We start from the raw sequence: 27,349 nt of genomic DNA on the forward strand, positions 1-27,349 counted from the left end.
AAGCAAGTTCGGATAAAACGCTCTTGGCCCTGACCTGCTGCCATCTCTTGTCCCACCCCGTGCCCTGGCAGCGGCACGCTGCTCCCCCGGACACCTCTCTGCACCTCTCCGCTGCTTTTTTTTTCTTCCAGCACCACTTTTCCACCCGGGCTGTTCCACAGCTCAGCACGCAAAGACCCACATCCCTCCCTGTCCTAGGATGCTGCTTTTATTTTTATTTTTCAATCCATTTTTTCCCTCACGCTAGGCCCGTGTTCCTCCTCATGGAACGTGGAAATGGCCACTGATTTTGGGGTGTCTGAGAGACGACGGGCGTTAACGCTGGAGCGACATTTACCTCCGCTTCCTTCCTTCGGCTCCCAGGAGAGCATCCCCCATCTCACGCAGGTCCGCACGGCTAAAATTCGGGGGCCAAAAAAAAAGATTTCTCAGAAAATGAGCTGCTGCCTGCGGAGAAACGAACGTGACAGATGTCAGAGAGAAAGATGTCTGCGGCCCCTGCGCCCCCAGCCCCGCCGGCAGCCGCTTCCCTCTCCCGCTCTCCCAGCCCCGGCAGCGGGCGGCCCCGACTCACCCCCTCGCCTTCATAATTTAGGGGCGAGCAGCCCCCCAGAAGTCTCCCCCGACCCGAGAGCCACGTCCCCCGGGGTGCCGCCGGCCTTCCCGGTAACAACCGCTCCGCGAAGGGGCCCCGGCTGCCGCCCACAGAATCATGAGGTAAAATGGAGGTGTCTTCCCGCCCTCAGGCGTTTCGGCGACCTGCCGGTGTCCCCCCGGGCCGGCGATGCGCCGTTTCCCGCCGCGGGCAGGCGCTGACACCGGCGGCGGTGGGTGACACGGCCCGGCGTGCGCCCGAGGTCCCCCCCCCCGCCAAGCGGCGGCCCCGGCCCCGCCCGCCTCCCGCCTCCCCGCTCCCGCCTCCGCCTCCGTCTCCTCCGCCCGAGCCCCGGCCCGCTCCTCCCCGCCGCCGCCGCCGCCGCCGCCACTGCCGCCGCCCCGGCCCCGCGGCTCCGTCCCCGGCCCGGCGCCGCTCCCCGGCGGGCCGCCGCCTGCATGTCGTTGCTGCCGGCCGCCCCGCCGCCGCCGCCCCGCCGCCCTGCCGCCGCCCCGCCGCGCCGGATGCAGGTGAGCGCCGCGGCCCGACGGGGCCTGGCGGGTGCGAGGGCGGGGAGCGGGGCGGGCGGGGGAACGGGCCCGTGCCGCCATGTCGGGCCCCGCCGCCCCGCCAGCACCGGGGCCAGCACCCGGGGCGGCCCCCGCGGCCTGCGCCGCCTCGCAGCCACACGCGAATCCCTATGTACGGGGGGCGGGGGGAGGCGCGGGAATATCCCCGGCGAGGGGCGGCCCGCCGGGGAACGGGACCCCCCGGAGGGCGCGGGAGGGGAGGCGGGAGCGGGAGGGCCCAGCCGCGGGCGCGGCGGCGGGGGAGCCCGGGAGGCCGGGCCGCCGCGGCCGGTGGCAGCCGCCCCGCTGCCCCGAGCTGCTTTCGGGGATGCCAGGGGGATGCCAGGCGCACCCCGGAGCCCCGGCCGTGGGGCAAACGCAGGCGTTTGGCCCCGGTCCCCGCCAGCGGCCCGGGACCGGGCGCCGCGGGTGCTTCGCGGGGCGTTTTTGGGGGAGAAGGGGGTCCCGCCGCTCTCCCCCGGTGCTCCGCAGCAGTCCCGTCGAAGGAAGATGGCAGGAACGCCACCTGCGATAAAAGCCGGGCTCGTAGCTCAGCTCGGCGGTGCTCGCGGATGAAATAACGCGCCTGGACGCCGAGTTTTTGTACCGGTTTGGGGCTCGCTTTTTAAATTCACGTACTCCTGGTGAACGTGGCGGAGGGCTGGGTCACGTTCTGCCGTTCCGCCGCCACGCCGAGTTTTATCTGACCTTCTGAAACCGTGCGGCGAGTCGCCTTGATCGGGCCGGTTTTGAAACTTTGAATAGGCCAAGTGTTTGCTTTGGGGAGTTGCAACTTCTCATGAGCCAGCCTGCTGATAAAGGATTTCAGATGGCCTCGCTGAAGCCGGGGAGGGGGGGTTTGCTAAGATTAAATTGTGCCATCCCCTCTCGGCGATGCTCCCGCCGCTCAGCCGAGCGCAAAGACGCTCCCCCACAACCCAAAACTAACTGGGAGGGGAAAACACCTCGTCCCACAGTCGCTCACGGTGATACTTCTTGTGTGCGCAGACATGGCTGATAAAGTGAGGATAATGTGGCTATTTTTAGCCTCTGCCATTCCTTGGAAATGTTTTTGCCTCGGTGCTTTTGGCGTTTATTTTTTTCCCGGCTCAGCAAAAAAAAAAAAGTGCATTATTTCTAACAACAAAGTCTTCCCTGTGCCACAACCCGAGGAGTTCCTAGAAGCTGCATCCCGATTTGGAAGGCCAGAAATCTCCGGCGAAGGTGGAGCACGGCCTTTCCAAACACGGCACTGCCGGTGGTTTTATTTCTGTGTTCTCCCTGTCGAAACAGGCAGCGGGAGTGAAATTGGCACTGCCAAACGGCGCTCCTCCGAAACGCAGCCCGCTGTACGGCCGGCCGTGCTGGTGACACCTCCCAAAGCTAAAGGCAGGTTTCACGTCGGAGGTTTGCTCCTCACTGCCTGCGAGCGCCGCATCCTGTACGTAGTAGCCCTTCTCCTTTCCACAGCCCTGCTCTCCGACCGCCTGTATTCATTCCTGAACACCAGCGGGTTTGGAAGTAGCGAAGCGCTTGCCTGGAGCTTTCTTTTCCCCCACAGAGGGTGGTGGGAGTTTATTTACAGCTCAGTTTTGTAATTTTTGCTCCAGAGCAGGTCGGCAGCGCGCGTGTTTCTGACGTCTTGCTGCTCCGTGGTCTGGAATAACGACACGCGTCGACTGGTGTGGTGTCGGTTCATCCGAACAGAACTTATTTCTGAGGGTCGACTCGGGCGTTAAATCTCCTCGCCTGCTGTCTTCAAAGATGATCGAAGATGACCAAAGCCCCGTTACAGTTTGACTGGTCAGTTTAACTGAACGGTGGGAATTTTGCAGTGCTTTGCTGTCTGCCAAACAAATCCTGTTAAACACTTTCAGTTTTGTTCTCTTCTTCCTGTTAAAAGCGAGGGCAGGCTGCTGCGAGTGCTGAAGTACAGCACCGTTTAATGTGTTCTGTTTCATCTTTTCTTCCTACAGGAGCTTTTCCTAATTGAGTTTGTGTATTTAATTGAAGGATGAAGTACAATGTAAACGGCTGATAGGTGTTGCCACGTTCCTGAGCTAAGTTTAGGTTTCCTCTGTCCTTGGAAGTCTAGCGTGTCAGCAGCACGACTACCCATCATCACACTGTTAGATAAACTTAGTTTGGCAACAGCAGGAAAACCACGAAACTTTGCGGGTTCGTTTTCGCTGCTGCTGAGTTTCCCACCGGGTCTATAGGACAAACTTCTGCTGGCACAGCTCTGTCTGCAAGCGCTGTGACCAAGTGTGACCCGGGACTGACCTAGCTGTGCCAGCAGAAGTCCCGGCTGCAGAAGCAGTTATCTGCAAAAAGTGCACTTTTACTGATAGAGCTTGTTTTCGTTTTTTAAAGGGTGTTTTTCCCTACCGTGGTAGCGGTGCTGCTGCCGGGCGAGCACCGTGCTCCCAGGGATGTAGTGGAATCAGTGGTTTATTTGCCTGGCTCGGAAGGGACGACTGGTCAGGGGGTCTTGCCTGTGCCTGGCTCTTCTCTTCCCATCCGCGATCCGTAGGAGCTCGGTCACATTTGCAGTGGGAATTCTCTCGTGGAAGTAAGTGATGTTATGGCTGCTATTTGTTTTCTTTCCCTCCAAAGGTGTTTATAAAAATTTCATTTCGTGTGATGAACTGGGATTTTTATTTTTTTTTTTTTTGCCACGTGAACTGTGGTTGTTTTTCGTTAACAATCCGATTTTTTACAAAGAGCGAGACAGGCTTTGCACCAACTTTGCCAAGCACAGCAATATTTAGCTTTCACAGCAGTCTTACAAGAAATAATTCAGAAAGTAATCCCACGGTGTGTGTGGGCTCTGGTAGTAAAAAGAAAAGGCACCATTGGAGAAAAAAATAATTAATTTCCACACTGGGGTGAGACTTTAAAAATCTAAAACACTGCGAAGATAAATTTACATTTAGCTAGATGACAGCAGCCGCTGTCTTTTTCATTCAGAGTCAACGTGCACAAACAAGGAGGTGTATTTCTTTTTTTCTTATTCGAACCTTTCCAAAGCCATTTGGTTTTTAAGTGATAAAATTATGAGTCAGTAACGTGCCTAATTTTAGAGCAAACTTTCCTTAACTGCAAAGAGAAAAGCAAAATACTGCTTACATCAGCTTTAATCTGTCGGACGCTTTTGGGTCACTTGGGTTTAAAGGGGGAGAGAAATACAAATAAATGGCTGGCTTACTATTTTTTGGAAAGAGCTTTTGGGATGCCGAAAGGGCTCGCGAGGCACTGGATGTAACCTCATTTGTAGAATACTGGGAAAGCAGACGTGACGGTGGAGCTGAGTTGTTTGGGAGCATAAGATGGCATTTGAGGAAACTTGAAAAATAAGTTAACTGTGCTGAGCCAGTTTCACTCCCTAAACTCGCAGTAAATCAAGAAACAAAAGAGGAGATGGAGGGTGCAAAGCGTTCACGTGTTTTAAAAGCGTTCGTTCCTAGCTCAGCGGTGACGGTACCCTGCAACTTCACCTTTTGCTTAATTCTTTGGGTTTCAGTGACTTGTCTGTGCAGCTTCTCGATCTCACCTGGAAAGATAAAAGCAAAGGCTTACTTAGGACGTTTCTGTCTCGGTATCTTTAGCTGGTGAAAATGTTTCTGGAATTCTCTCGCTCTCCTTCCCCGTCTTAAAAGGCTCGCGCATCTCAGGTCGGTGCGAGCAGGCTTCACGCGTGTACCACCTGCTGTAAGACACCCCCAAAAAAAGAGATCAGACAACTCAGAGGGGACAAAGCAAACCTTGAAGCATCCTGCAGAAGATGGCATAAAGACTTGCTGTGCCCAGGGCTCACTGGATCCATTCGTGCCTCTTCTTGGAGTGCCTTTGAGTCGATCTCAAAGAGTGAGGTGCAGAGAGGACCGTGTAAAGCCTTCAGCTGAACACTCTCACTGGCTTTGTTTGAGGCTTGGTCAACTCACAAAAGGGCTACATGAGAGCTACCTGTAATGGCAAGGTGCTGGACGCCACTTGGTTTCTGTTACTTAGGAGAAAACTCCTCTCCTCAAGAAAAAAAAAAAATCACCAATAAAAAATAAAACCAACTAAACTGAACATAGACTGAATAAAAAAAGAGCAGCACTGGAAGAAAATCTCTCCAGAAAAGTTGCTCTCAAATCCTCTTTAGAAAAACAATTTTTGTTTGCAAGGGATCAACAAGTGACTTAACAGTATTCGGACACCACCGGAAAGCTTTTCCTCCAGGATCTGAGAGGTGGGCATCGGAAATAAGATTAAAGGTAGGCAGAAACACCTTATGCAAGGCAGAAATGCCTTCTGTGATGTTCTGCAAGAAACAAACTTTATCCCTTGCAAGGGGAGATGTTAAACCGGCCGCTCCGAGATGAAGAAAAAGTAGCTACAAACAATTTGAGCTACAGTCAGTGAACACCAATTTTGGAAGTTGCCCCAAGTCAGACTGTAGGGCCGAGGAACAGAAGCCCATTTAGCCCTCGTGTGTCACACACACAAGTGGCTTAAGCACAGCTTGTAACCTGCATGTGTACACAAGGACCAGATAAGGCTGTGTGTGTTCACCCTTACTTTGGCATTTCCTGATGTAAATGATTAATGATTGACGATGGCACGGCGTTGTAGCCGCTCATGCTTCGCATTGAGCTCAAGGCTTTCTTGCCTTTCACATTCTGCCTGCCTCTAAAGGAGCTTGATTTTTCCTCCAAGAAAGGTGCATAAAATGAGATTAAAAGGGCTGCAGGACTTTTAACCTGTTTGCCAGGTATGAAGTCCGTGGTATAGGGGCACGTTTTAAATCAAGTTAACACTGCGCCTACGTGGTCTGCGGGCAGATTGCACGGATTTAAACGCAGTCCCGTTCACAAAGGTGCTCAGCCCACCGAGGCGAGCAGCAGAGCAATGAAATATTTTTCCCTTCTGAGACTTCCACCCTGCACGCAATGGTGGGAGTAGGGCCAGAGGAGAGAGGAAGAGGAGGGGTTTTCACTCGTCATCTGGCTGCCAAGAGCAAGTTGAAGCTCACTTGTGACACCCGTGGTGTCAAAAATAGTGATCTGCTGTCTGGCACCAAGTCAAGTCCAAGGGAACTCCTGTCCTATTCCACTTGTCCCACTAAAGTGTCCGTCTCGCTGACGACAATGATCAGTACCTGTTATTGAGGGAAAAGCCTGGGAATACAGATGACAGCCTTAAGGAAGAGGCATATTCTTTCTGAGTCCATGGGGTGACGGATCGTCAGAAAGGTTTTTAATTTTGGAGGTTCCCCCACCCCACATTTTGCAGCTTTGACAGTTTACAGACCCGGACCGACTAATCCTTCAGAGCACCCTGCCATCATCCTTGCTGATGTGAATCAGGATTATTTGTTACCCTAAACCAAGCGTAAAGGAAAACTTACCGTGCCCTCGGGTGGGAGCAGCAGGAATTTTTACAGCTGGGAAACTACCGGTGGCAGCACTTCTCTGAAGAGCCTGTGGGCCTTGGCCCTTCCTAAACTGTGCGCCCGCATGAGGTCTCCAGAAGCCTGTGTGGGAAAGAAGAAAGCAAACCAAAGCTTTAGACTAAGGGTCCTTTGTCCTGCCCTCCAATCCTTCCACAACTACTACTGCAAGTCCAAAGCTCCCCAACTCTCCGACTTGCAACCACTCGAAACCAAAAACACAATTAAATTATATGAAATGCTTTTAAAAGCAAAAAATATTCATGGGCTGAGGCAGCTCTGCAAGTCGCAGAAGAGAGGGGTGTGTTTAGCCTTGTGTTGCTGCAGAGAGAGGTTTTGTTTTCCACTTTTGGGGCAGGCAGGGAGGAGAAGGAGGTCTCCTGAGGAAAAGCAAAGGGGAAAAAGAATCATAGAATCATCTGGTTGGAAAAGACCCTCAAGATCATCGAGTCCAACCATTCACCCAGCACTGTCAGGGTCCCTAAACCATGTTCCTCAACACCAAATCCACACGGTTTTTAAATACCTCCAGGGATGGGGACTCCACCACCTCCCTGGGCAGCCCGTTCCAATACTTCACAACCCTCTCTGTAAAGAAATTTTTCCTCATATCTAACCTAAATTTCCCCTGGCATAACTTGACGCCATTCCCTCTTATCCTGTCAACTTGGAATTGCCTTCCACTTACCGACACACATGCCATGTCTCACAGCTACAGCCAGAAGGGATAGACAGCCTTCACCTTGCGGGGTCCCAGTATGGAAAAGAGCTTTCCCTGTGTGAAAAACATCTTTAGTTTTCTTCTCAAGACATTTGGCAACTCCAAAACCGGCCTTATTGACAAATCATTTTGAAAAAGAAGTTATTGTGGGCTGCTAAGCAAAGTTTGGTGAACGCTAAGACGTATCCCTTTTGGGTAAATTTGAAAACCAGAAAGCCTCCAGTATCCACCGCCAGCTGAAACCACCTTTTTTAGCGCGTTTCTTCTCTGAGCGAGGGACCTGAACCTCACGCCAGGAGTAACAGTGCCAAGTGACCCCCTCTTCTTTCTTCCCCCTCTTGGTTTTGGTGTCAGGGTCTGTCAAACGTGCTTTTTTAGTTCATCGTGTTTCCTGAGTACAAAGAGAAATGCAGAAACCAGCCGCTTGTGGTCCAGCTGTTAATAAGAGTCAGGATTTGGAGATTGTGCCCCAGTTTGCTGTTTACCCTTCAGGGCAGCGGAATGAATTGACTGGGTAGTTTCGCCCTCGCTTTTCAGGAATGCTTCCATCTGACTGAACAGCTTTGTGCCTTCTAATCACAAATTAGGTTGGCTTTTTCCTCTCCCCAAGAAACCGATCTGAAGGTTCTGGCTTGGCTTTAAGTACGTACCCAGAGAAGCACGTTGCAGACTTCCCGCTGCAAGTTTTCAGCTCTGTTTTTCCACGCGATACTCCCAGGAAAACTGAGGAGGGGGAAAAGCAGAGAACACACTTGGTGCACTTGGCTGGATATGACCATCCTCTGTTTTGTAAACAGCGAAATGGAGAGGTCCTGCAGGTTTGGAAGTTTTCAGCTGTGTGGCCTGCAGCTCTTCCTGCTCCGGGTGCTTAACGCTAAGATTTTATGGCCTAAAAAGGTATTTGAGAGCTTCCTTCGTGAGGAGGGCCACGAAGATGATCAGAGGGCTGGAGCACCTTTCCTATGAGGACAGGCTGAAAGAGTTGGGGCTGTTCAGCCTGGAGAAGAGGAGGCTCCGGGGTGACCTTATAGCGGTCTTCCAGTACCTCAAGGGGGCCTACAAGAAAGATGGGGAGAGGCTGTTCAGGAGGGCCAGCTGTGATAGGACAAGGGGTAATGGTTTTAAAATAGAGGGAAGTAGATTCAGGTTGGATATTAGGAAAAAGTTTTTTACCATAAGAGTTGTAGAACACTGGAATAGGTTGCCCAGAGAGGTGGTGGCTGCTCCATCCCTGGAGACGTTCAAGGCCAGGTTGGACGAGGCCCTGAGCAACCTGATCTAGTTGGAGATATCTCTGTTCCTTGCAGGGGGGTTGGACTAGATGACCTTTGAAGGTCCCTTCCAGCCCTAACCATTCTATGATTCTATGATTCCGATGGAAAGGTTCCGTTCTAGCGCTACAGATACGTCCATCTCTCCCATGTAAGCCAGGGAGTTTGATTTTGGGAGGTGGAGGTCAACGTGTACCTGAGACTCGCTTGCCATACGTACTTGCGTGAAGTCCACCAGCTTCCCGACGGCGCAAGGTGGGTTCATCTCCCTCAAGTCCATGTCTTTTATCTTGGATCAGACTTGGCCCTTGGAGAACACCCTTAGCTCTTCTCATTGCATCAGGCTGAGAGCTGGAGCAGAATTAAAACGCTGGGGAGGGAAGGATAAAGCTGTCACCCCATCACCCGTGGGGAGAAACGCAGAAACTGCCGGCGTTCCCTGGCCTTCCGGAAAGGATCGGTTCGCTGGCTTCTTGTTGGAGCACGTATCCGTGTGCACTGCTCAGCCCTTACACGCATGGCACAGGCTGGTGCAAGCAGAGCTTCCTGCTGGTACAGATGGCAAACTTCAGGCTGGTTTGCAAGAGGTTTAAAAGCAGGATGGGTGTCACAAGCTGGGCTCTCCAGGTAAAAGAAAACACTCTGCTTTGTATTTTCTTAGACTCGTGGAACTTGCAGCTCCGGGCAGGAAAAGGCCAGTTGAGGCAGTACCAGTATATTTTCTGAATGTAGTTCCAGAAAACTGGCTACTGCTTCCTCTATTCCTTAAAATTCAATTTATGTTCATTCTGTTGCACGAATTAACTACTGGCCTTGGAGGTGGGAGGGAGCAAACACAGGATGAATTATCCACCCAGCAGAAATTTCCACTTGTGAACGCCTTTCCTCTAATCCCTTTTTGTTTTGGAAAGTTAAGAAAGCGAAAGGAAAACAGGGCCAGCCAATTTCTCATGTACCAGAACACAGTCGCAAGTGCCAGGAAGAGTCGGATTCGGATTGTTAGATGGCCCTTGGCTTGCAATTTTTTTTTTTTCCTCCAGCCACATTAGGTCTTACCTTTGGGACCAGTTGAATCTCTAGGCACCTTTTTGTACACGTGTCATGATCTTCTCTCTTCTCCTCCCTAGTCTGGAGTGAAAGATTGAGATGGATTGAGGTTCATCAGATAAACTAGGAATATTTTGAGTGGATGAGAGAAGCATGTATATGAAGTATTTGAGACCTGTGGATAGAATAGGAGGTTTGGGGGTGGGTTTTTTTGTTTTTGCAGTACTAAGATCTCTTTGAAATGTCTCAGATTACAGAGTTATACAACTTTTTTGCAGACTTATGTAGCAAAGTCTGAGTGAGGCTATGACCTTAGGATATCCGTTTCGTTCTTTGATGCGTTTTTTGCTGTACGGTTTGACGTGAAGACTGCACAGTGACTAGTCCTGTCATGAACTGCCAGATGTTTTTCTGCCTGCTGTAGTAACCCTAACCCCTGGGTGCTGCCCAACACAGCTCCCCGTGCATGCAGAGGTGGAACTGTTCCATTTTAAGGTGACGGCCTTGTGTTTCACGGCAGCTGCAGGTATGGACAAAACAACCCTGGACGTGGATGCGAGGAAATGAGTCTAACTCAGAGATATTTTCTGCTTAGAAAATTGCGTGGTTTGAAACCTCAAGCTGTCCGCAATGCTACAGCATTCCTGAATCCATACCTGCCTCTTCTGCATACCTGCTGTGTCCGTGCTCTTGCTTTAGGCTCCGTTTCTATAAAGCAGCGGGGAGTGACGTTTACTAGGACTGGGGCTGCAGACCGTATTTCTCTTCTTTAATTTGCTTTCAGAAATCCTTGTCTTCTGTGCAGGTTTACACTTAGTGTCGTGAGTAGAATCATAGAATCATAGAATGGTTAGGGCTGGAAGGGACCTTCAAAGGTCATCTAGTCCAACCCCCCTGCAAGGAACAGGGATATCTCCAACTAGATCAGGTTGCTCAGGGCCTCGTCCAACCTGGCCTTGAACGTCTCCAGGGATGGAGCAGCCACCACCTCTCTGGGCAACCTGTTCCAGTGTTCTACAACTCTCATGGTAAAAAACTTTTTCCTAATATCCAACCTGAATCTACCTCCCTCTATTTTAAAACCATTACCCCTTGTCCTATCCCAACATGCCCTCCTGAACAGCCTCTCCCCATCTTTCCAGTAGGCCCCCTTGAGGTACTGGAAGACCGCTATAAGGTCACCCCGGAGCCTCCTCTTCTCCAGGCTGAACAGCCCCAACTCTTTCAGCCTGTACTTAGACTTCCATGCACCTCACTGTCTTGAAAGCAAGCGCCAGGGTCGCAGCTCTGCCAGCGGTGCCCGATGGCTCGCGGAACACCGAATCCGCGACGAAGGACCGTGACGGACAGGGAGGGGGGACAGCGCGGAAGCCTTTGCAAGCACAAACGTTAGGCGACTCTTGAATGAACTTCTCACATGCTAGCATATTAAGAAATAACAGAAATAAACTTCAGCAAAAATTGCCAAAGGTATTGCCTGGTTAGGTAATGCACGTGCTTTAGATAAAGTGCCTTCAGGTGGCTGAACAGAGGAATCCACCCAAGTTCAACCCATCTTTTGGCAGAGGAACCAGTGCAGTTGGTGTCAGCTCTTGGCCCTGTCCCCTGCCAGCTAACGTATACCTCGGGGTTTGCTCCCCAATGGCCTTCTTCGCTCTAATAAACTAAATATTACAGTCATCTTTCTGTGCAACAATGAGCCTTGTGCTAATTTTCATTTGAAGAGCAGGATACCTCCCGCACCAGGCAGCATCTAAACCCACTGGAGATCACAGCTCTTGAGTGTCTCGTGTCATACGAGTCAGATGTCATAGATGCTCGTAGTTAATTAACTCCAGATATCTGCATCTCACTTTTCCCTTAGAGGTGAATTTCCTGGTCCCCACAGGGATTTTCTTGGGCTATTGTTGCTGTAGTTTCTCATTTTCCACCTTGCTGGGATGCAGCTAAAAGAGTATATGTTACTCCTCAACCCTGATTTTCAAACTAAATGTAGTATTTGGAAGTTTAAGTATGGTGTAAATGCACATGGGAAAGATTTGGATCATCAGATACAGAAGCAGCTGAAATAACTATTTTTCAGTATCCAAATAATGTCCTTTTCTCAGGCTATCAGGCAAGCTTTTTACCTTTTTGGATTAAAGAAGTAAAGTACATTTAAATACAGCTTACTGGGAAAGGGGTTTATGCCTATAAACTGCTTTATTTTCAAGAGATCCCTTTTCTTTCTCCCTCTCTTCTGTGCGCACAAGCCCAGCTACTCGGAACGCTAGTGCAGCGTCCTGTGGTCTTCTGAAACTGGGTTGGAGTAAGAAAAAGCTCATTTATTGTGCCAGCCATTACAAACCAGTTTGTACAATTGGTGTGTACTTTTTCCTCTGGCTTTTGGTGTGTTAGTTTTTGGTTTGGTTTTGGTTTTTTTTCTCTCCTTTCATTGAAAATCTTGAGCTTTGACTCATCCAAATCTACCTGTAGTTGAACAGGGCAGGCCTTGTCACTTCAAAGCCATCATTTTACGGTGGCAGATGTCCCTGTTGTTAATTGCTGCTGCAAAGAACAGATTGTGAGCGATAAGCTGGCCCTTATCTTTCCATCATACAGGGAGAGTAGCTGAAGTGCTGCTGGGCATCGCTGAAAGCGTTGGCAGCCTGCTACTTGAAGGGGAGGATAACGTCGTAGCGGTGAAAATCATCACATTTATTCTTTCCTCCTAGCACAAACTTTTCTTTGAAGGATGAAAGGTCAGTGATGATTTAAAGAGGCTTTTAAAGAAAGGAAGAAAGGTTCATTGAGAAGACCGCTTCGAGGTTGCCGCAGTAGCATGCATGAATTAATAATTCTGGTGTAGTTTGGTTCACAAAACAGGTCGATAGCTGACTTCTCTCCAATTATTGATCCAGGGCAGTTGAATGAGACAAGGTGTTAGCTCTGGGCAACCAGAACAGGGTCTTTATCACTTCCGAGCGAGCGACTGAATGAAGTGAGGTGTCGGATTAGGCTTGTCAATAAACAACCAGCTCTTTCCCTGGAGGCTCGGAGGGATGCTCGCGCACCACGATACTTGAAGCTTACTCAGTTCTTGCTGTTGGGAGTTTTCTGTCTCCCCGGTCCTATCGCCGTCAAACCGGTCCTCGGAAAACCTTCTGCTTTAGGCTGCATCCGTGCATGGCTGCTTTCCTTCTCTGCCCACAGCCCAGGACAGCGTTTTGTCTTGAAGCTTGCTCCTGATCCGACGCTGGCTGCTTCCTTCCCCGGACTCCCCGTGACTTCAGGTCATAATCCTTTAAGCCACTCTGTCCTGTATCTCATTAAAAGCCCGGTGGTCTCCAGGGGATGGGGCAGCATTGCAAACGGGTCATTTCTTTGAACTAGCGTGGCACGTTTGTGTGAATAAAGGTGCTATTAAACCGTCCCTCCGGGGGCTTCTGATCAGATTGCTTTACAGGCTGTCTGTTGAAACTCTTCTTGCCCTACAACGGACCCCTTGTATGCCTTTCTGTTAAGCTGAGCTTTGCTTTTGAGGAGCTGCCTAGCATCTAAGCTAGCCCCAAAGAGCTCCTTTGAAAGAAATAAAGTGGAAAAGGCATCTGCACACAAAGGCAGGTATTACTCCGTGACCTGATGCAGGTATTCAAGAGTAGCCATGTACACAAGGAGAGGTAACAGACGATTTCAAACAGAGCAGAAACTGCTCTTTGGGTGTAAGGACTAAGAAAAGGTTAACTAACTGCAGAAATTAAATACAACTACGTAATGCTGCCTAGTATTTCCACGCAGTAAATAGTTCAGCTCTCCTTGTAAGTGGGGGTGTGACATAGAGGAAGAGGAAGGGTGGAAACCTGGATATTCTCGTGTTACCTGTGATTTAAGAAAAGACTCTGTACATCATTTAGAGGCGATGAGAAAACGAGAGGAAATAACTAGTGGGTGTATGTCAGAAGGACAATTAGCATTTCTATCAAGTGAGTGCCAGTTGGCTCTAGAATTCATCCAATGCAGCTTGTTTCCTCCCTTCCCACTCCTCCCCTTGGCTTTTGCTGGGTTTTTTTCCCTCCGGGGTTTGCTTCTATGACTTTTCTATGCTTCTCTTGGCTTTTACGGTCTTTGTTGAAGGGCTACGTGAAGGCCCTTGGGATCCCACTGCCTCTGAAGTTACTATCAGCTGCAGGTTCTCGGTGACCTCCCTGTTTTTCACTATTCCCACCCCCAGCTGGAATTTCCCTGCGCTTGGGCTCGCGTTGTACGTCGAGGCAGGCGGAGGAGGCGAGAAGCCTGGCAGGATGTGGTTGCAGAACGTCGCTGTGGCCGGTCGTACGTCTTGTTTCGCTTGTCCTACGGGGCTCGACGGGCACACGGCAGCTCCGCGTGAGCGGGCTGGGTATAAGCAGTTCTGGGCTGGAAATGAAGCAAGGTGTGTAGTTCAGGTAACAGCAACTGTGTTTTCAATCCCTGAGAACTCCCTTTGTACAACAGCCTCCAGCAAAGCTTGATCAACTGCTGCACCTCTCGCACGACGAAGAAGTTGCTAATGAGCAAAGAGGATTTGCTATGAAATCCAACATGCAAAACTTAACCAGCCTCCTCTCGCCGAGCCTAATCGTACTACTTGGATTGGATATTAGGAAAAAATTTTTTACCATGAGAGTTGTAGAACACTGGAACAGGTTGCCCAGAGAGGTGGTGGATGCTCCATCCCTGAAGACGTTCAAGGCCAGGTTGGACGAGGCCCTGAGCAACCTGATCTAGTTGGAGATATCCCTGTTCCTTGCAGGGGGGTTGGACTAGATGACCTTTGAAGGTCCCCTCCAGACCTAACCATTCTATGATTCTACTACCCCACGGAATAAAAACCAGAGCAAGGTTGGGACAGATTCCATCGGATTGTGGCTGTGCTTGTTGTTGACACGTCCTTTTCACCACGTTTCTGGGTTTGCTGGAGTGGCTGAGCGTGAGTCCGAAATCCTGCACGCAGGTTTGCCGTCGTTCTGGAAAGGAGATGGCAACGCTTCCTAAATGGTTGGCCACGTTTACCAAGCAGCGCTCTCCTCCCAACCCTGAACTTACTCCATGGAGATGCCTCCTGTCTGCGCAACCTTGTTCCAAATCTGGTGGATGGCTGCGAGTTTCCCTTGACTATGGCAAAGGTACAACTGCCAGGCAAGGGCAGCGCCGTAGTAAGTCTGTTCCTTTCTGCTTCCCAGCACAAACATGCCTCCTGACCAGTTACAGCTTGGAGGAACAGCTTTTCATCCTCTCTGCATCTGTACAGAAATCCCACTTTGGCTTATTTTGCCTACTTGAGCTGCGATACAAAGCTACGGTCCTTGAAGCAGACGTGCCTTGCGATAGGTACAAGCAAGGACGATGAAAATTACTTCCGAAGCTTATTTGGTTGAAATATTTCCTACATCAGATATTTATCTTGATCATGTAGAAGAAGTGGCAGTTTTATTAAAACGTTCAGCTTGCAATACGTGTGAAGACTCCCTAGAAGTTTCAAGTTAAGGAACTTAAGTACTGAACCTAAGAGTAGCAAAGATGTCTTACTACAGCAAGCTTGGGTTTAGGTGCGTGACTGATGTGGTTCAAGAAAACCCTCATATTACCTCGTTGTATTTTTAAAAGCATTAGTAGATGACTAAAGTATAAGCTGATGTAATTTTCTAACAGCATTACAGCAGTAAGGTCCTGTCTCATCCCACTTGCAGCCCAGATGATTTTGAAAAAGCAAACTGGGCTGAGGCCCTGTCTACAGGTTACAGTAGAGGCAGAGCAACTGTTGCTACAGACTTGAAAGGAGATAGCATACAAGACCTTTAATGCTCCAGATTTTCAGAGTTCTCCTCCCTGTGTGGTTTCGGACTCTTTCTGTAAAGGAGATGGCTAGTGAGCAGAGATCAATACTCCTGCTGAGTTCGTATAACTGAGTCCTCTGCACAGCAGTCAGCGTGCCTTCTCGTGAGAAACCATTTTCTTGGATGGATGATATCAAAAGAAATACATACTTTTACAGATTTTTAAAACAAAAGTTGCTTTTCAGTTTTTACTTATGGACTTCTTTGTTGGTTGCTAGCACCTGGGTGCTAAGCTTGAAATTTCAGCTGTTATTCCTTAGATTTAATATTCTCTTCAATCATCCTTTGCCTTGCCATTTATTTCCACGTAACTGTTTCACTGTCCTCCACCTGGTAGGATACTTACTTGTGTCCACGGAGTCTCTATTTATGTACTTTGATTATATTTTCCTCAAAGACCGTTTGAAATCTCAGTATTAGGAAACAACATGAAGCAAACACTTATATTCCCTTTTTAATAAAAAACCACGGTGAGGCATTTTTATTCATTTCACTGATCATCTCTATTCCCAGTCAGGTTACTTGGAGGAAGAAACTGAAAAGAGACAGTACCTTTGTTGACAGACTCGTGGTGCTTGTTGAGCTCCTGGTAGAGATGGTGCGTTGCGAGGTGGTCGAACATGTTCCTGCAGGAGATCACCATGAAGAAAACTCAGATCCAAGCAAAAGACCATCAAAATTCCCTATGCATATTTTCTTGCTGGTAAATATACACCAGATACTATATGTACACGGATTTACTAAGTAGTCTACCTTACACATCTATACATATCCTAGTGTGAGCAGTTTTGTGTTAAATCCCCTTAATATATCCTTAAACATTCACCTTCTTGATTTTTCATCCCCCTCAAAGTACTTTAAATCAGTTTTCCTATTCGTGGGTATTGCCTGTATGCCCCCTTCTCCTTTGGGAGACTTTTGTCACACCCTCATTTAAAAACAGAGCGCACTTACTACAGACCAGTAGCCTTCCTGTGCTCCCTTTGCAACCAGTTAGTCTTGTTTACAAAATACATCAACAAAACCAGCTCTGTTTTCCAGTTGGTGGTCCAACTTCCCAACGTTCAATACCATGTGCTTGTGAGTATACACGCACCCTCTCTGGCCTCGTCAGCCAGCAGGATTTTATTTAGTCATTATTATTATTTGACCGTTATTTGGTCATTATTTTGCAGCAGCACATAGCTCTAAGCAACTTGAACCTATCTGGCCTCAAACCCTCCTGCAACACAGATGCCAAATAATCTGGACAGCTTTGAGCAGGCTTTCTCTTTCTGCCAAACATACGTTAATCCTTCTGCTTGATGGGGGATGTTTGCTTTTGGAAGGAGAGATTTATTAAACATGGTAGTGATGCAATTTGTCTCTCTCAGCTACCCTGAGATAGTTACTTCACTGTGTTTGGATGTGCTGTGTAATGGAAGAGATTTTCTATGTTCACAGCTGCTGTTGATTTCCCCCACCCATACAAAAAAAATAAAAACACACTACGAGTTAAGAAATGTCTTCATCCTTAGCACAGGGTCCTTTTTTTCCTCTTGTTGCATTGATGCAATTTGTAGGGCTGCCTTCAGCTTCTCCCTCAGAAAATCACATTTTATATTTCACACTGCTAACTCTATCCTCCCTCTCTCATATTTCCCACACCCGTGTAACTAAAGAAAGCGTTAAATAGTTAAGTAGAGAAGAGCAGTGCTCTTTTCTATTACCTGGTTGTCAGAAACTCTGAGTGTGCAGAAGCTCCTGGTTTTCGTTGCCCAAAAAAAACTCTCTTCAGAGTAAAAGCCTTCAGCGCTCCCTGGTTGCTCCAAACTTTCTTCCTACCCCTCTTCACATCTTCAGTACTGCTACATTATGCCTTTTTTTTTTGCCTTCCAATTCATAGTCAGCACATTCTGTACACAAAAACCAGCAAATACAGCACTAAATAAAACTAAGAGCACAAAAAAAGCAGCCACAGACACTCTGCTTGTAGGAATCCCAAACCAAAGCACTTTCCCCCTTAGCCCTTTTTATACCCAGCTGAGCTGGAGCTGCTTGACTTCACCTGGGACCACACTCAGGGCTGCAGCTGAGTAACCCTGCCATGCCAGTCATCCTCAGGCTTTTGAGGATGGACTCACAGCCAAGGACACTCCTGTTAGGAACCCTCAGCTTTCCAACTTTGTTCAGAGCTTAAATATTGTTCTTACTATATGCACGGATGTTCTCGAATTCAGGTTTTCTTTAATTTACACAATACCAGGTGTAAGTTTATATGATTGAGTTGCAGCGGAGAGCAAGCTTTAATCGCTTCAGAAGTTTTCCAAGGGAATTCTTGGAAAGAAAAGATAGCAATAATTTCTGTTTTGTGCCACTTGAAAAAGCAAAAAAACCCAAGTGCATGTATTCTACTTGTGTTACACCTGTGTTAGCTGAATTTTCTCTCTGGAACCTGCAGGGTGCAACTCCGTAACAGCTCGAGCTGAGCTAAATCACTGCTACTTCACTTCCCAAGTCCCTGGCTGGGCCTTCCTGCCTTGTTCCTTTTGACGGCGCTCACACGCATCCGATTTTGGGGTTAATTGATTCAGGGAACTCGCTGTAGCTCCCTGAAGACCGAGCAAAAATAGATTGGGATTTTTGGGTATTGGTTTAGTTCCAGGACAAGTGGAGAGGGAGACAGGAACGACAGGAGTTGAGAACCCAGGCAGAATTCATTTTTGCTTCAAAAAAAATACATGTGGTGGCTTTTCAAGTCTTGCTCAATGTTGCTGTGACGCAGAAGCAAAAAAAAAAAAACATATTTGATTTAGGTTTGTTTTCTCTTTTCTGTAGCTGTGGAAATGACACTCACGCTCGTTTGACTCACTACTATTTCAAAATAATATTAAAGTGACTAATATCTGAGAAATGTGCGTGTCGTTTGACTCGCAGCTCGGGGCTCGTTCCGTCGGCGGGCCTCTGACTGCTGCAAATTGCTTTAAATTGGCAGAGCACTTGTCCTAACGAGCGATATTTCAGCAGAATTTAATTGAGTTCCCTGCCAAGGAGGAAGCTTTTGGATGGTGTCACCTGACCAGCGGTCATCTCTGGGCCCGCGGGCAGGTATGGATGAGGTTGGGGTGACTCAGGTGGGCTAACCGCCGCGGTTTTCCAGTCTTCATCACCAGGCCCTGGGATATTTGTCCGACTTCGGCCTCGGCGCGAGGCGGGAAGCTGCTGGGGTCTGGTGGTGGGAACGACGAGCCCCGCTCTGGTTTCCAGCAAAGCTGCTCAGCAGCTGGAGGAGACCTCAAGCCTTTGGATTGACGTGTGTGTGACAGCCAAGACCCCTGGCCGGATGGAGCCTTCCCGAGCTGTTGGCCATCTGGGTCTGGCTTGCGATGAAACGGCGAGCAGAAACACAAATCATTTCCCCCCTGGCTTTTTTTAGCTGGAAACGCACCTTGAGAAGCCCGTAGGAAACGAGCGCGGCCAAAGCTTTTGCCAGCAGCACACAGGGCAGGGAGAAGTTCCAGTATGCAGAAACTGAAATTTCCATCTGCCTGGGCCTCATGTTACTATAATATCACACTGCAGAAAACAAGAAGGCAGAGACTCGGTAAGGGCAACGCGTTTCACAGAGCACTCACCCGATGCTGAGTGCTGGACAGCAAAGTTGGCGCTGTCTTAGGTCCAGTTGTGGTCCAAGTACGGCTTGTTTTAAGATAAAACAGATTAAAAAGCAAAATGAAGACTCTTCCTGGGTCAGTTCAAATGGTTGATCACGATTAAGACTTAAAGATGCAAAAAAATCCCTTCTGCCTTAAACCCTTAATCCTTTATCAGTATTCTGCTCGATTTCCACCACTCAGCTTTTCAGTTTCCCCCTTCTCATCTGCAGCATGCTTCGTGGATGAAATAAACATTGCCAGGTAGTGAAATCTCATTTGCTCTTAAAGGGTCGTTGCAGGTCATCCCGTGGCAGTGACATGACAGTTTGACTTCCCGCAAAAACTACCTTGCTGCTTTCTGCCACGGACAGACTCCATCTGTTTATGCCATGCCTGAAACGTTAGGACTGAACGGCTGAGGGAAAGGCTGAAGGAGCTGGGTCTCTTTAGCTTGGAGAAGAGGAGACTGAGACTCATTAATGTTTGTAAATATGGAAAGGGTGACTGTCATGAGAATGGAGCCAGGCTCTTCTCAGTGGCATCCAACGATAGGACAAGGGGAAATGGATATAAGCTGGAACAGAGGAGATTCCGCTTAAAGATGAGGAAGAACTTCTTCCCAGTGAGGGTACCAGAACACTGGAACGGGCTGCCCAGAGAGGTTGTGGAGTCACCTTCTCTGGAGATGTTCCAAACCCGCCTGGACGCGTTCTTGTGTGATCTGATCTAGGTGGTCCTGCTCCGGCAGGGGGACTGGACTAGATGATCCTTTGAGGTCCCTTCCAATCCCCAACATTCTGTGATTCTGTGACTGTGGTCTTGATCCGGGCGTGAATCAATCCGTAAAATTTGTGTTAAGTACGACGCTAGATGACCCACTCGGTGCTTCCCGAGGCGATGAGGCTTTAACACCAAGCGCGGGAGCGTTGCGATGTGCTTCCTGGGACCGTGCTTTCTGCAGCTGCCAGGGACCGCGAGCTCTCCCAGTTCACCTCCGGTCGGTTCCCAAGGCCTTGCAAAAGTCAGGAAGAGCCATGTTGAGACTTAGTGGAACATGGATTAGTTCCGTACGCGTCTAAGGGCAAGGATGCCAGGGAGAAAAGGTGAAGTAGGGCTCTCGTGGCTCTGGGCAGGGGCTGTGAGGAATCCATTCACGTGGCCAGGGCTGCTCCCTGCTTCTGTGTTTAACAGTGAAGATAAATCCAGCAAAACCCAAGCACCGGAGATCGAGCGCATCCGAAGCGTATGATTGTGCTGGGAAGTACCGTTCTCGATTTCGGGGTACCGAAACGAGGATGGAAGGATTTCAGGGCTAATCCTGTGTCCTTAAGTCATCTGTTTCGTTCATTGCCTCGAAGCGAATCGCTGCCGCTGAGCAGCGTGAGCGCGGAATCCTCTTACCCTGCAGCTTCCCTCGCCGGACGACTTCACCTGGAAATAGAACTCGGCTGGAATTAGATGTGGGGCTCGTGTCTGCCCTGCAACAGGGAGCCTGAATTCACCGTGAATGGAATTTCCTTGGGTGTTTGTTGGGGAAGGAAGCACCGTCGCAGGGGACAGCCCTGATAGCTCCTGCTCCTGGGTGATGCTGGAACGCTGTTCCGGCTATCTGGACCTGTAGGAAAAAACTGCCGTACGTTAAGCTCATAAAGGGGACATGTGATTTTTTGGTTTCGTTGGACTAGCTGAAAAAAAAATCTGAACTGGTTTCCTCAAATTCTTCACAGTTTTCTCAGCAAACCAAATGAATTATAGTTAGAAGAGCTTCCCAGTTATTGCAGCCAGGTGTAGCAGAGGTATGTATGAGAGTTAAAAAAAAAAAGGCATCCTGTCGACCTGCTTTACATTGATATAAAATCAAGGTCTGTGTGTTTCATGTGTCATCCTTAAGACATGAACACATCTGATACTAAAGTTCTGGACTGAGCTGAAGCCCTGTGTGCACAAGAACAGCTAATGGGAATTTTACCCGAGCTCCTTTCATGTTGCCCAGAGAGGTGGTGGATGCTCCATCCCTGGAGACGTTCAAGGCCAGGCTGGACGAGGCCCTGAGCAACCTGATCTAGTTGGAGATATCCCTGTTCCTTGCAGGGGGGTTGGACTAGATGACCTTTGAAGGTCCCTTCCAGCCCTAACCATTCTATGATTCTATGTCTCTTAGGCCATTAGGAGCAAAAAAGCCTTTTTGATACTGAGCATGAAAAAGCACAAACCAGAAAAGCTACACAGTTAATAGAAAAATCGAGCTAATTCCCCTTCAGACTGCGATTTCAAATCTTGTCTAAGTGGAGTGCACAAGTGGGACTTTGTTGAAAATAATTGCTGCAAAAGCAAAGAGGGGGTTCCCTTTGCTCGTTGGTTCCCTGGGAAAACTACAGAGGGAGCAATCTGTGGGCTTTCACCACGGTCATCTTGTCTGCAGGTTCCACACGTGGCCAATAACTCAGCGATGACACAGGTTTCGCTTTGCTCTTGGGGAAAAAGGAGGAAATCCAGAAAGTCTGCGTCGGGGCAGGACAAGGTAGCGCTGCGGGTGGCTATAGAAAACCCAGCTTTTGGGAAAAAATGCCCTTTTCCATTGCTGGCCATATTCTGCAAAGGTCTGAGCACCTGACTCTGTGCGCTGGGAGCAACTGGGCTGATGTCAGCGTCGTATTTATTGTACCTGAACTCCAGGGCGTGTGTTTTTGCAGAGCATCACTGGGAAAAGTCATCTCCTGGCGGGCTAGAAACGAAGAAATGCTGTTGAGTGGCAAATGGTAACGGTTGTGATGGTCTTTCAGACTAACAGGGATGCCAAAGGAAAAATATGATCCTCCGGATCCTCGCAGAATTTACACCATCATGTCAGCAGAAGAGGTAGCCAACGGGAAGAAGTCGCACTGGGCTGAATTGGAGATCTCGGGTGAGTCGGTTTGGTTTTGAATTTGGGTTCGGCCGAGTCGTTGGTGCCTCGGAATCGCACCAGCCACTTGGAAATAGGAGATCCTGTGGTGAAAACAGGATTTTTTTGAGTTGAGGGAGGAGGAATAACTGACTGACCAGATTGCCTTTGAGCTTGGCTGGCTCACGTTCAGCCCAGTTGGTGTAAAACAACTGGTGTTTTACGCCAGTTGGTGTAAAACACCAATTCAGACTGGATGTGAGTTTTTGGCCAGCACATCTGCTTCCCTACAACTGTATCCCTCTCTCTGTTTTAACGGAGAGGGTTAAACAATTATTTCACGTCTGCTCATCAAAAAGACACACGAAGCTATCTCCTGAGCGTTTCACCGGAGTGGTGGGGCTTCCACACTGGAATTCCCGTATTCTGACATCCCTCCAAGTTTGTGTCTGATGGTTCCAGAGTGCCAACCTGACTGACGAGGTGGTTCTTGGCTTTTCTTTTTCAGGTAGAGTGCGGAGCTTGAGTACGTCGCTTTGGTCGCTGACGCACTTGACTGCTCTGCACCTCAATGACAATAACCTTACTCGCATTCCACCTGATATTGCCAAGCTTCAGAATCTGGTTTACCTGGATCTCTCATCCAACAAGCTCAGAAGTTTACCAGCAGAACTAGGAAACATGGTATCTCTCAGGTGAGAGAAATTATTCCGGTTAACTTGACAAAAATCTGTGTTCTGCGATTGAGACGGAGAATTTCAGTTTGCTTTCCATTCTTGTATATAAAATAATTGTGAAAAATTCCCAATTGGAGCAAAGCTTCCGTTCTCATAATTACTTTTGGGTTCATTACCCTTCTTTTCTCATCTCTGCAGAGACGTGTCTGTAAGCTATGTCGTCTGCTGCTCTGAAACATTCTTTGAGACTTGGTGATTGCCTGCTGTTTAAACTCTCCCCGATTTAATTTTGTGTTTTGGGGTTTTGGAGGCTTTTTTTTTCCCTAAGGAAAGTCTTTCAGTCATGCTTTGGAATGGGAAGATTGGCCTATCTTTCCATAATACAAAAAAATTCAAGGGGGAAAGTGTCACCTTTGAAGATGAATGGCACAGAGTGCTGTAAGAGTTTTCTTCTGAAGTGATACTCATCAAACATGTTTTTGCATTTGCTGCAGGGAATTGCTTTTAAACAACAATCTGTTACGGGTTTTGCCTTACGAACTTGGACGGCTCTTCCAGCTACAAACCCTAGGTTTGAAAGGTGAGTGAGTTCCACAGTTAAATATTCCTAGCAGTACTCTTGAATTGCTGAAGGGGCTGGGCTCAAAAGCTTTGTCTATTACCTCAACATGTTCTCACCGTTTGCTTGAGGTATCGAGCTTGGGGCAAAAATGACCAGCAGGTTTGGCAATGCTTTTCTTTTTTAATGCTTTTAAACTTCCTTACGAGCCTATTTCAAATCTGTAGATAGGTAAATAAACCCTTTAGCCTACTGTATTACTGATGGAGCTGAGTGGAAGTAAGAAAACAGAGGGCAGATTTAGATTAGATACAAGGAGGAAATTTTTCTACTCTGAGGGTGGTGAGGCACTGGAAGAGGTTGCCCAGAGAAGCTGCGGCTGCCCCATCCCTGGAATTGTTCAAGGCCAGGTTGGATGAGGCTTTGAGCAACCTGGTGTAGTGGAGGGTGTCCCTGCCCATGGCAGGGGGGTTGGAACTGGATGATCTTTCAGGTCCCTTCCAACCCAAACCATTCCATGATTCTATGATTCTCAAACCTTACCTGTGCTAGCTATTTTTATAGCACCTGTTACTGTGGTATTCTACAGTTCCAAGTTAAGCAACCTGAATATCTCCTAGGTCAATTGGTCTGGTCTCGTTATGGGCGATTTCCTTTGCTTGGATAGCCTCAAGAAAGTCAGGCAGCTAATCATCCACTTGTTGTTTTCTGCTGTTGGCAGGCAATCCTTTATCACAAGATATTCTCAGCCTCTACCAGGACCCAGACGGAACTCGCAAGCTACTGAACTACATGCTCGACAATCTAGCAGGTGACAGCCCTACAGATCTGCTTGACGGAGGCGGTTTCAAAGCGGGCGCCTCTGACGGCGTTGGCTGCTAACCCAAGAACGCGAACCACGGAAGGGAAAGTCTTTCCTAACCGCTTGGGTGGTTTTGGCACGTGGTTCCAGCCGTACACGCAAAGGCACGCTCGCACACGCGGTGGGAGAGGGTGACATGGAGCCTGCAATGTGCGCTGGCAGCCCAGAAAGCCAACCGTGTCCTGGGCTGCATCAAAAGCAGCGTGGGCAGCAGGGCGAGGGAGGTGACTCTGCCCCTCTACTCAGCTCTCGTGAGACCCCACCTGGAATACTGTGTTCAGCTCTGGAGTCCCCAACACAAGAAGGACATGGATCTACTGGAACGAGTCCAGAGGAGGGCCACAAAGATGATCAGAGGGCTGGAGCACCTCTGCTATGGAGACAGGCTGAGAGAGTTGGGGCTGTTCAGCCTGGAGAAGAGGAGGCTCCGGGGTGATCTTAGAGCAGCTTTCCAGTACCTAAAGGGGGCCTACAGGAAAGCTGGAGAGGGACTTTTTACAAGGGCATGCAGTGATAGGACAAGGGGCAACGGATTTAAACTGAAAGAGGGCAGATTTAGGTTAGATATAAGAAATAAATTCTTTACATTGAGGGTGGTGAGGTACTGGAACAGGTTGCCCAGAAAAGTTGTGCTGCCCCATCCCTGGAAGTGTTCCAGGCCAGGTTGGATGAGGCTTTGGGCAACCTGGTGTAGTGGAGGGTGTCCCTGCCCATGGCAGGGAGGTTGGAACAAGATGATCTTTGAGGTCCCTTCCAACCCAAACCATTCTATGATTCTATGACATGTGTGGTCTGAGCTTTTCCCCTGTTACAGCCAGTTGTTCCCACTCTTCTGTGTGAAACCCTTCAATTACTGACAAAAGGCAAAGTCTTCCTTGCTGAAGCCGTTTTGATCCTTTCTGTTAGAAATTATAATCCAAATGCAAGAAAAACGTCAAATTTAGGTCAAGAAACACCAAAGTGATGAAGAAAATCCCGTACCTGACTTGAATCCTGCTTTGTGGTTCTGTAACTGAGCTTTCTCTTCTGCCACTTGATGTCTGCCAAGTTAAAACACTGCCAGAATAATGGATATAGGGTGAGGTTCTTGGATAAGCGGAGCGTAGGATGTCTGAACCGCTACAGGATTTACCCCTCCTTCTTCAGCAGCATATTCAAGGCGCAGGAGTATTTCAGTGGTGCTTCTAGGTTTGAAAGCAAGAGACAAAAATAGTCGTGAGTCTTACAACTGACAAATCTGCTCTTACTATAGCTAGCCACTTAAATGGGTTTTTACCTCCCCTGGAGCATAAAAAGGCTTAGGGAGTTGGGGTTGCAAAGCACAGCGTGGAACATTATTGCTCAGGCATGGTTTGGACTTACAAACTGTGACTTACAAATAGAAACCCTGAATTAATCACTGTTTTAATTTTTTTTTTTTTTAGTTCATCCAGAGCAGCTGCCTCCAAGGCCATGGATTACTTTAAAAGAAAGAGACCAAATTCTGCCCTCAGGTAAGTCTGTGGTTCCTTTCCCTCTGTTCACACAATGATGCACTGAAAAACTTCTCTTTAGCTTTATTTCCAGAGAACTCTTCTGCCTTACATGGATCAGATTGAAAATGGCAATTTGTGTTCATTTGTACTAAAAAAATCAACATGCGGCTGTGCTGTAAAAATCATTTTTGTAATTTGAACGGGACACCGGTCATTTTTTTTCCCATGTTAGGCTTTTCCATAACTGTTCCAGCCACTGATGCCCGAGCAAAAGAGCTTTTCTTAAGAAATTCTTGTGTCAGAAATAATAAGAACTGTAAAATAAGTGTCTACAAATGCTGCGTGCACTCACAGATGGACCAAAGTGAGACTTGGAGAAGTCTCCATCTGCAAGTAACTGAAGTTAGTTTAATGCCACCTATTGTTAATTTTGGTCAAGTGCAGGACACAATATTTCTTCAGGCTGTCCAAACCCAGTGGCTCTTCTTCCTCTGGGCATTCTGAATACAGCCCTCAAAAACCATCTGGGAGCTTGGATGACGAAGGAAAACGTTGATATTGATATCGCAGAAGATCAGATTAATAACCAGCAAGAATCACGTGGCAGTCCTCTGCACTTGTTCTTTCTAGAAATTTGAAGACAGCAGGTCTTCCAAACTTGGTCCTGTGTTCGGCAGGCTAATGTTGCCGTTCAGATCATCCATCACTTTTTTTTATATTAAAGAACAACAAACCAGCAAAAAGTAGGAATAAATGCCAAAGTTCTGTTAGCCACCACGACCAAGTTCTGCATGGCATAGGAGCAGCTTGGTTTTCTTTTTGCTTCAGAGCTACACAGGTCACCTAAGCCCAAAATTGCTGTATCAAGACACCTCATGCAATAAATACTGGGTTTTGTCTCCATCACTGAAACAGCTGCTACTTTCCCTCTCTTTATCCCTAAATCCCGAGAGATGCTGTTCCTAATTGTCGCCAACCCCTACCTGTCCCCCATCCCCAAAGGCAATAACGAACCGACCGCAAAACGGGATCGCGTCGCCTTGTTCCGCACGCGACGCCCTCTCGTTTTGGTAGCAATGCTGAGGTTTTTTTGGGGAAGAGTTGAGCTTTACCTGGTAACTGCTGGCTCAGCAGGACCTTTTTTGACTCCCGCTCACGAAACGCTCAGCCAAATAAGCCCACTGCCTCGTGTTCAGTAGGTCCTCTAGAACAGACTGCGTAAGATTCTGTATTTTGGCTTGAGTAAGTTCGGCGTTCGTCATCTTCAGACATTGATGACCTTTCCCATTCCTTCTTGCCTTCCAGCTTCGTTCACAGTTATGTGTTACAATGTGTTGTGTGATAAATACGCCACCCGGCAGCTCTACGGCTACTGCCCATCTTGGGCGCTCAACTGGGAGTACAGGAAAAAGGGAATCATGGAGGAAATCGTCAACTGCGATGCGGATATCATTAGCCTTCAGGTAACTGGAAAACGACTGTCCTTTTTCATCAGAAACAGAAAACATGAACTTCCACCTTGAGAATGAATTTTGCCCCATCCCTGGAGGTGTTCAAGGCCAGGTTGGATGAGGCTTTGGGCAACCTGGTGTAGTGGAGGGTGTCCCTGCCCGTGGCAGGGGGGTTGGAACGAGATGATCTTTGAGGTCCCTTCCAACCCAAACCATTCTGTGATTCTATAAATGAAACGCTCTCTTGACACCACCATATTCGCCTGCTTGCTCACAAATTCCAGGGGTTACCAATACAAGCTGTGTGCACA

General features: G+C 48.5%; 1 protein-coding gene across 1 annotated transcript in view; it reads left to right on the forward strand.

Moving 5' to 3' along the window:
* The first annotated feature begins 3,704 nt into the window (after positions 1-3,704).
* Positions 3,705-27,349, forward strand: part of CNOT6L (CCR4-NOT transcription complex subunit 6 like) — a 30,417-nt gene continuing 6,772 nt past the window's right edge. Inside the window, exons 1-7 of the mRNA XM_009989612.2 lie at positions 3,705-3,736; positions 21,914-22,035; positions 22,523-22,709; positions 23,186-23,271; positions 23,972-24,061; positions 25,537-25,605; positions 26,893-27,050. Coding sequence (XP_009987914.1) covers positions 21,924-22,035; positions 22,523-22,709; positions 23,186-23,271; positions 23,972-24,061; positions 25,537-25,605; positions 26,893-27,050 — 702 coding nt within the window. The 5' untranslated portion in view covers positions 3,705-3,736; positions 21,914-21,923. The remainder of the gene's footprint in view (positions 3,737-21,913; positions 22,036-22,522; positions 22,710-23,185; positions 23,272-23,971; positions 24,062-25,536; positions 25,606-26,892; positions 27,051-27,349) is intronic.

This window comes from Tauraco erythrolophus, chromosome 5 (genome assembly GCF_009769465.1).
Source record: "Tauraco erythrolophus isolate bTauEry1 chromosome 5, bTauEry1.pri, whole genome shotgun sequence".
In the NCBI taxonomy this organism is placed as follows: domain Eukaryota; kingdom Metazoa; phylum Chordata; class Aves; order Musophagiformes; family Musophagidae; genus Tauraco; species Tauraco erythrolophus.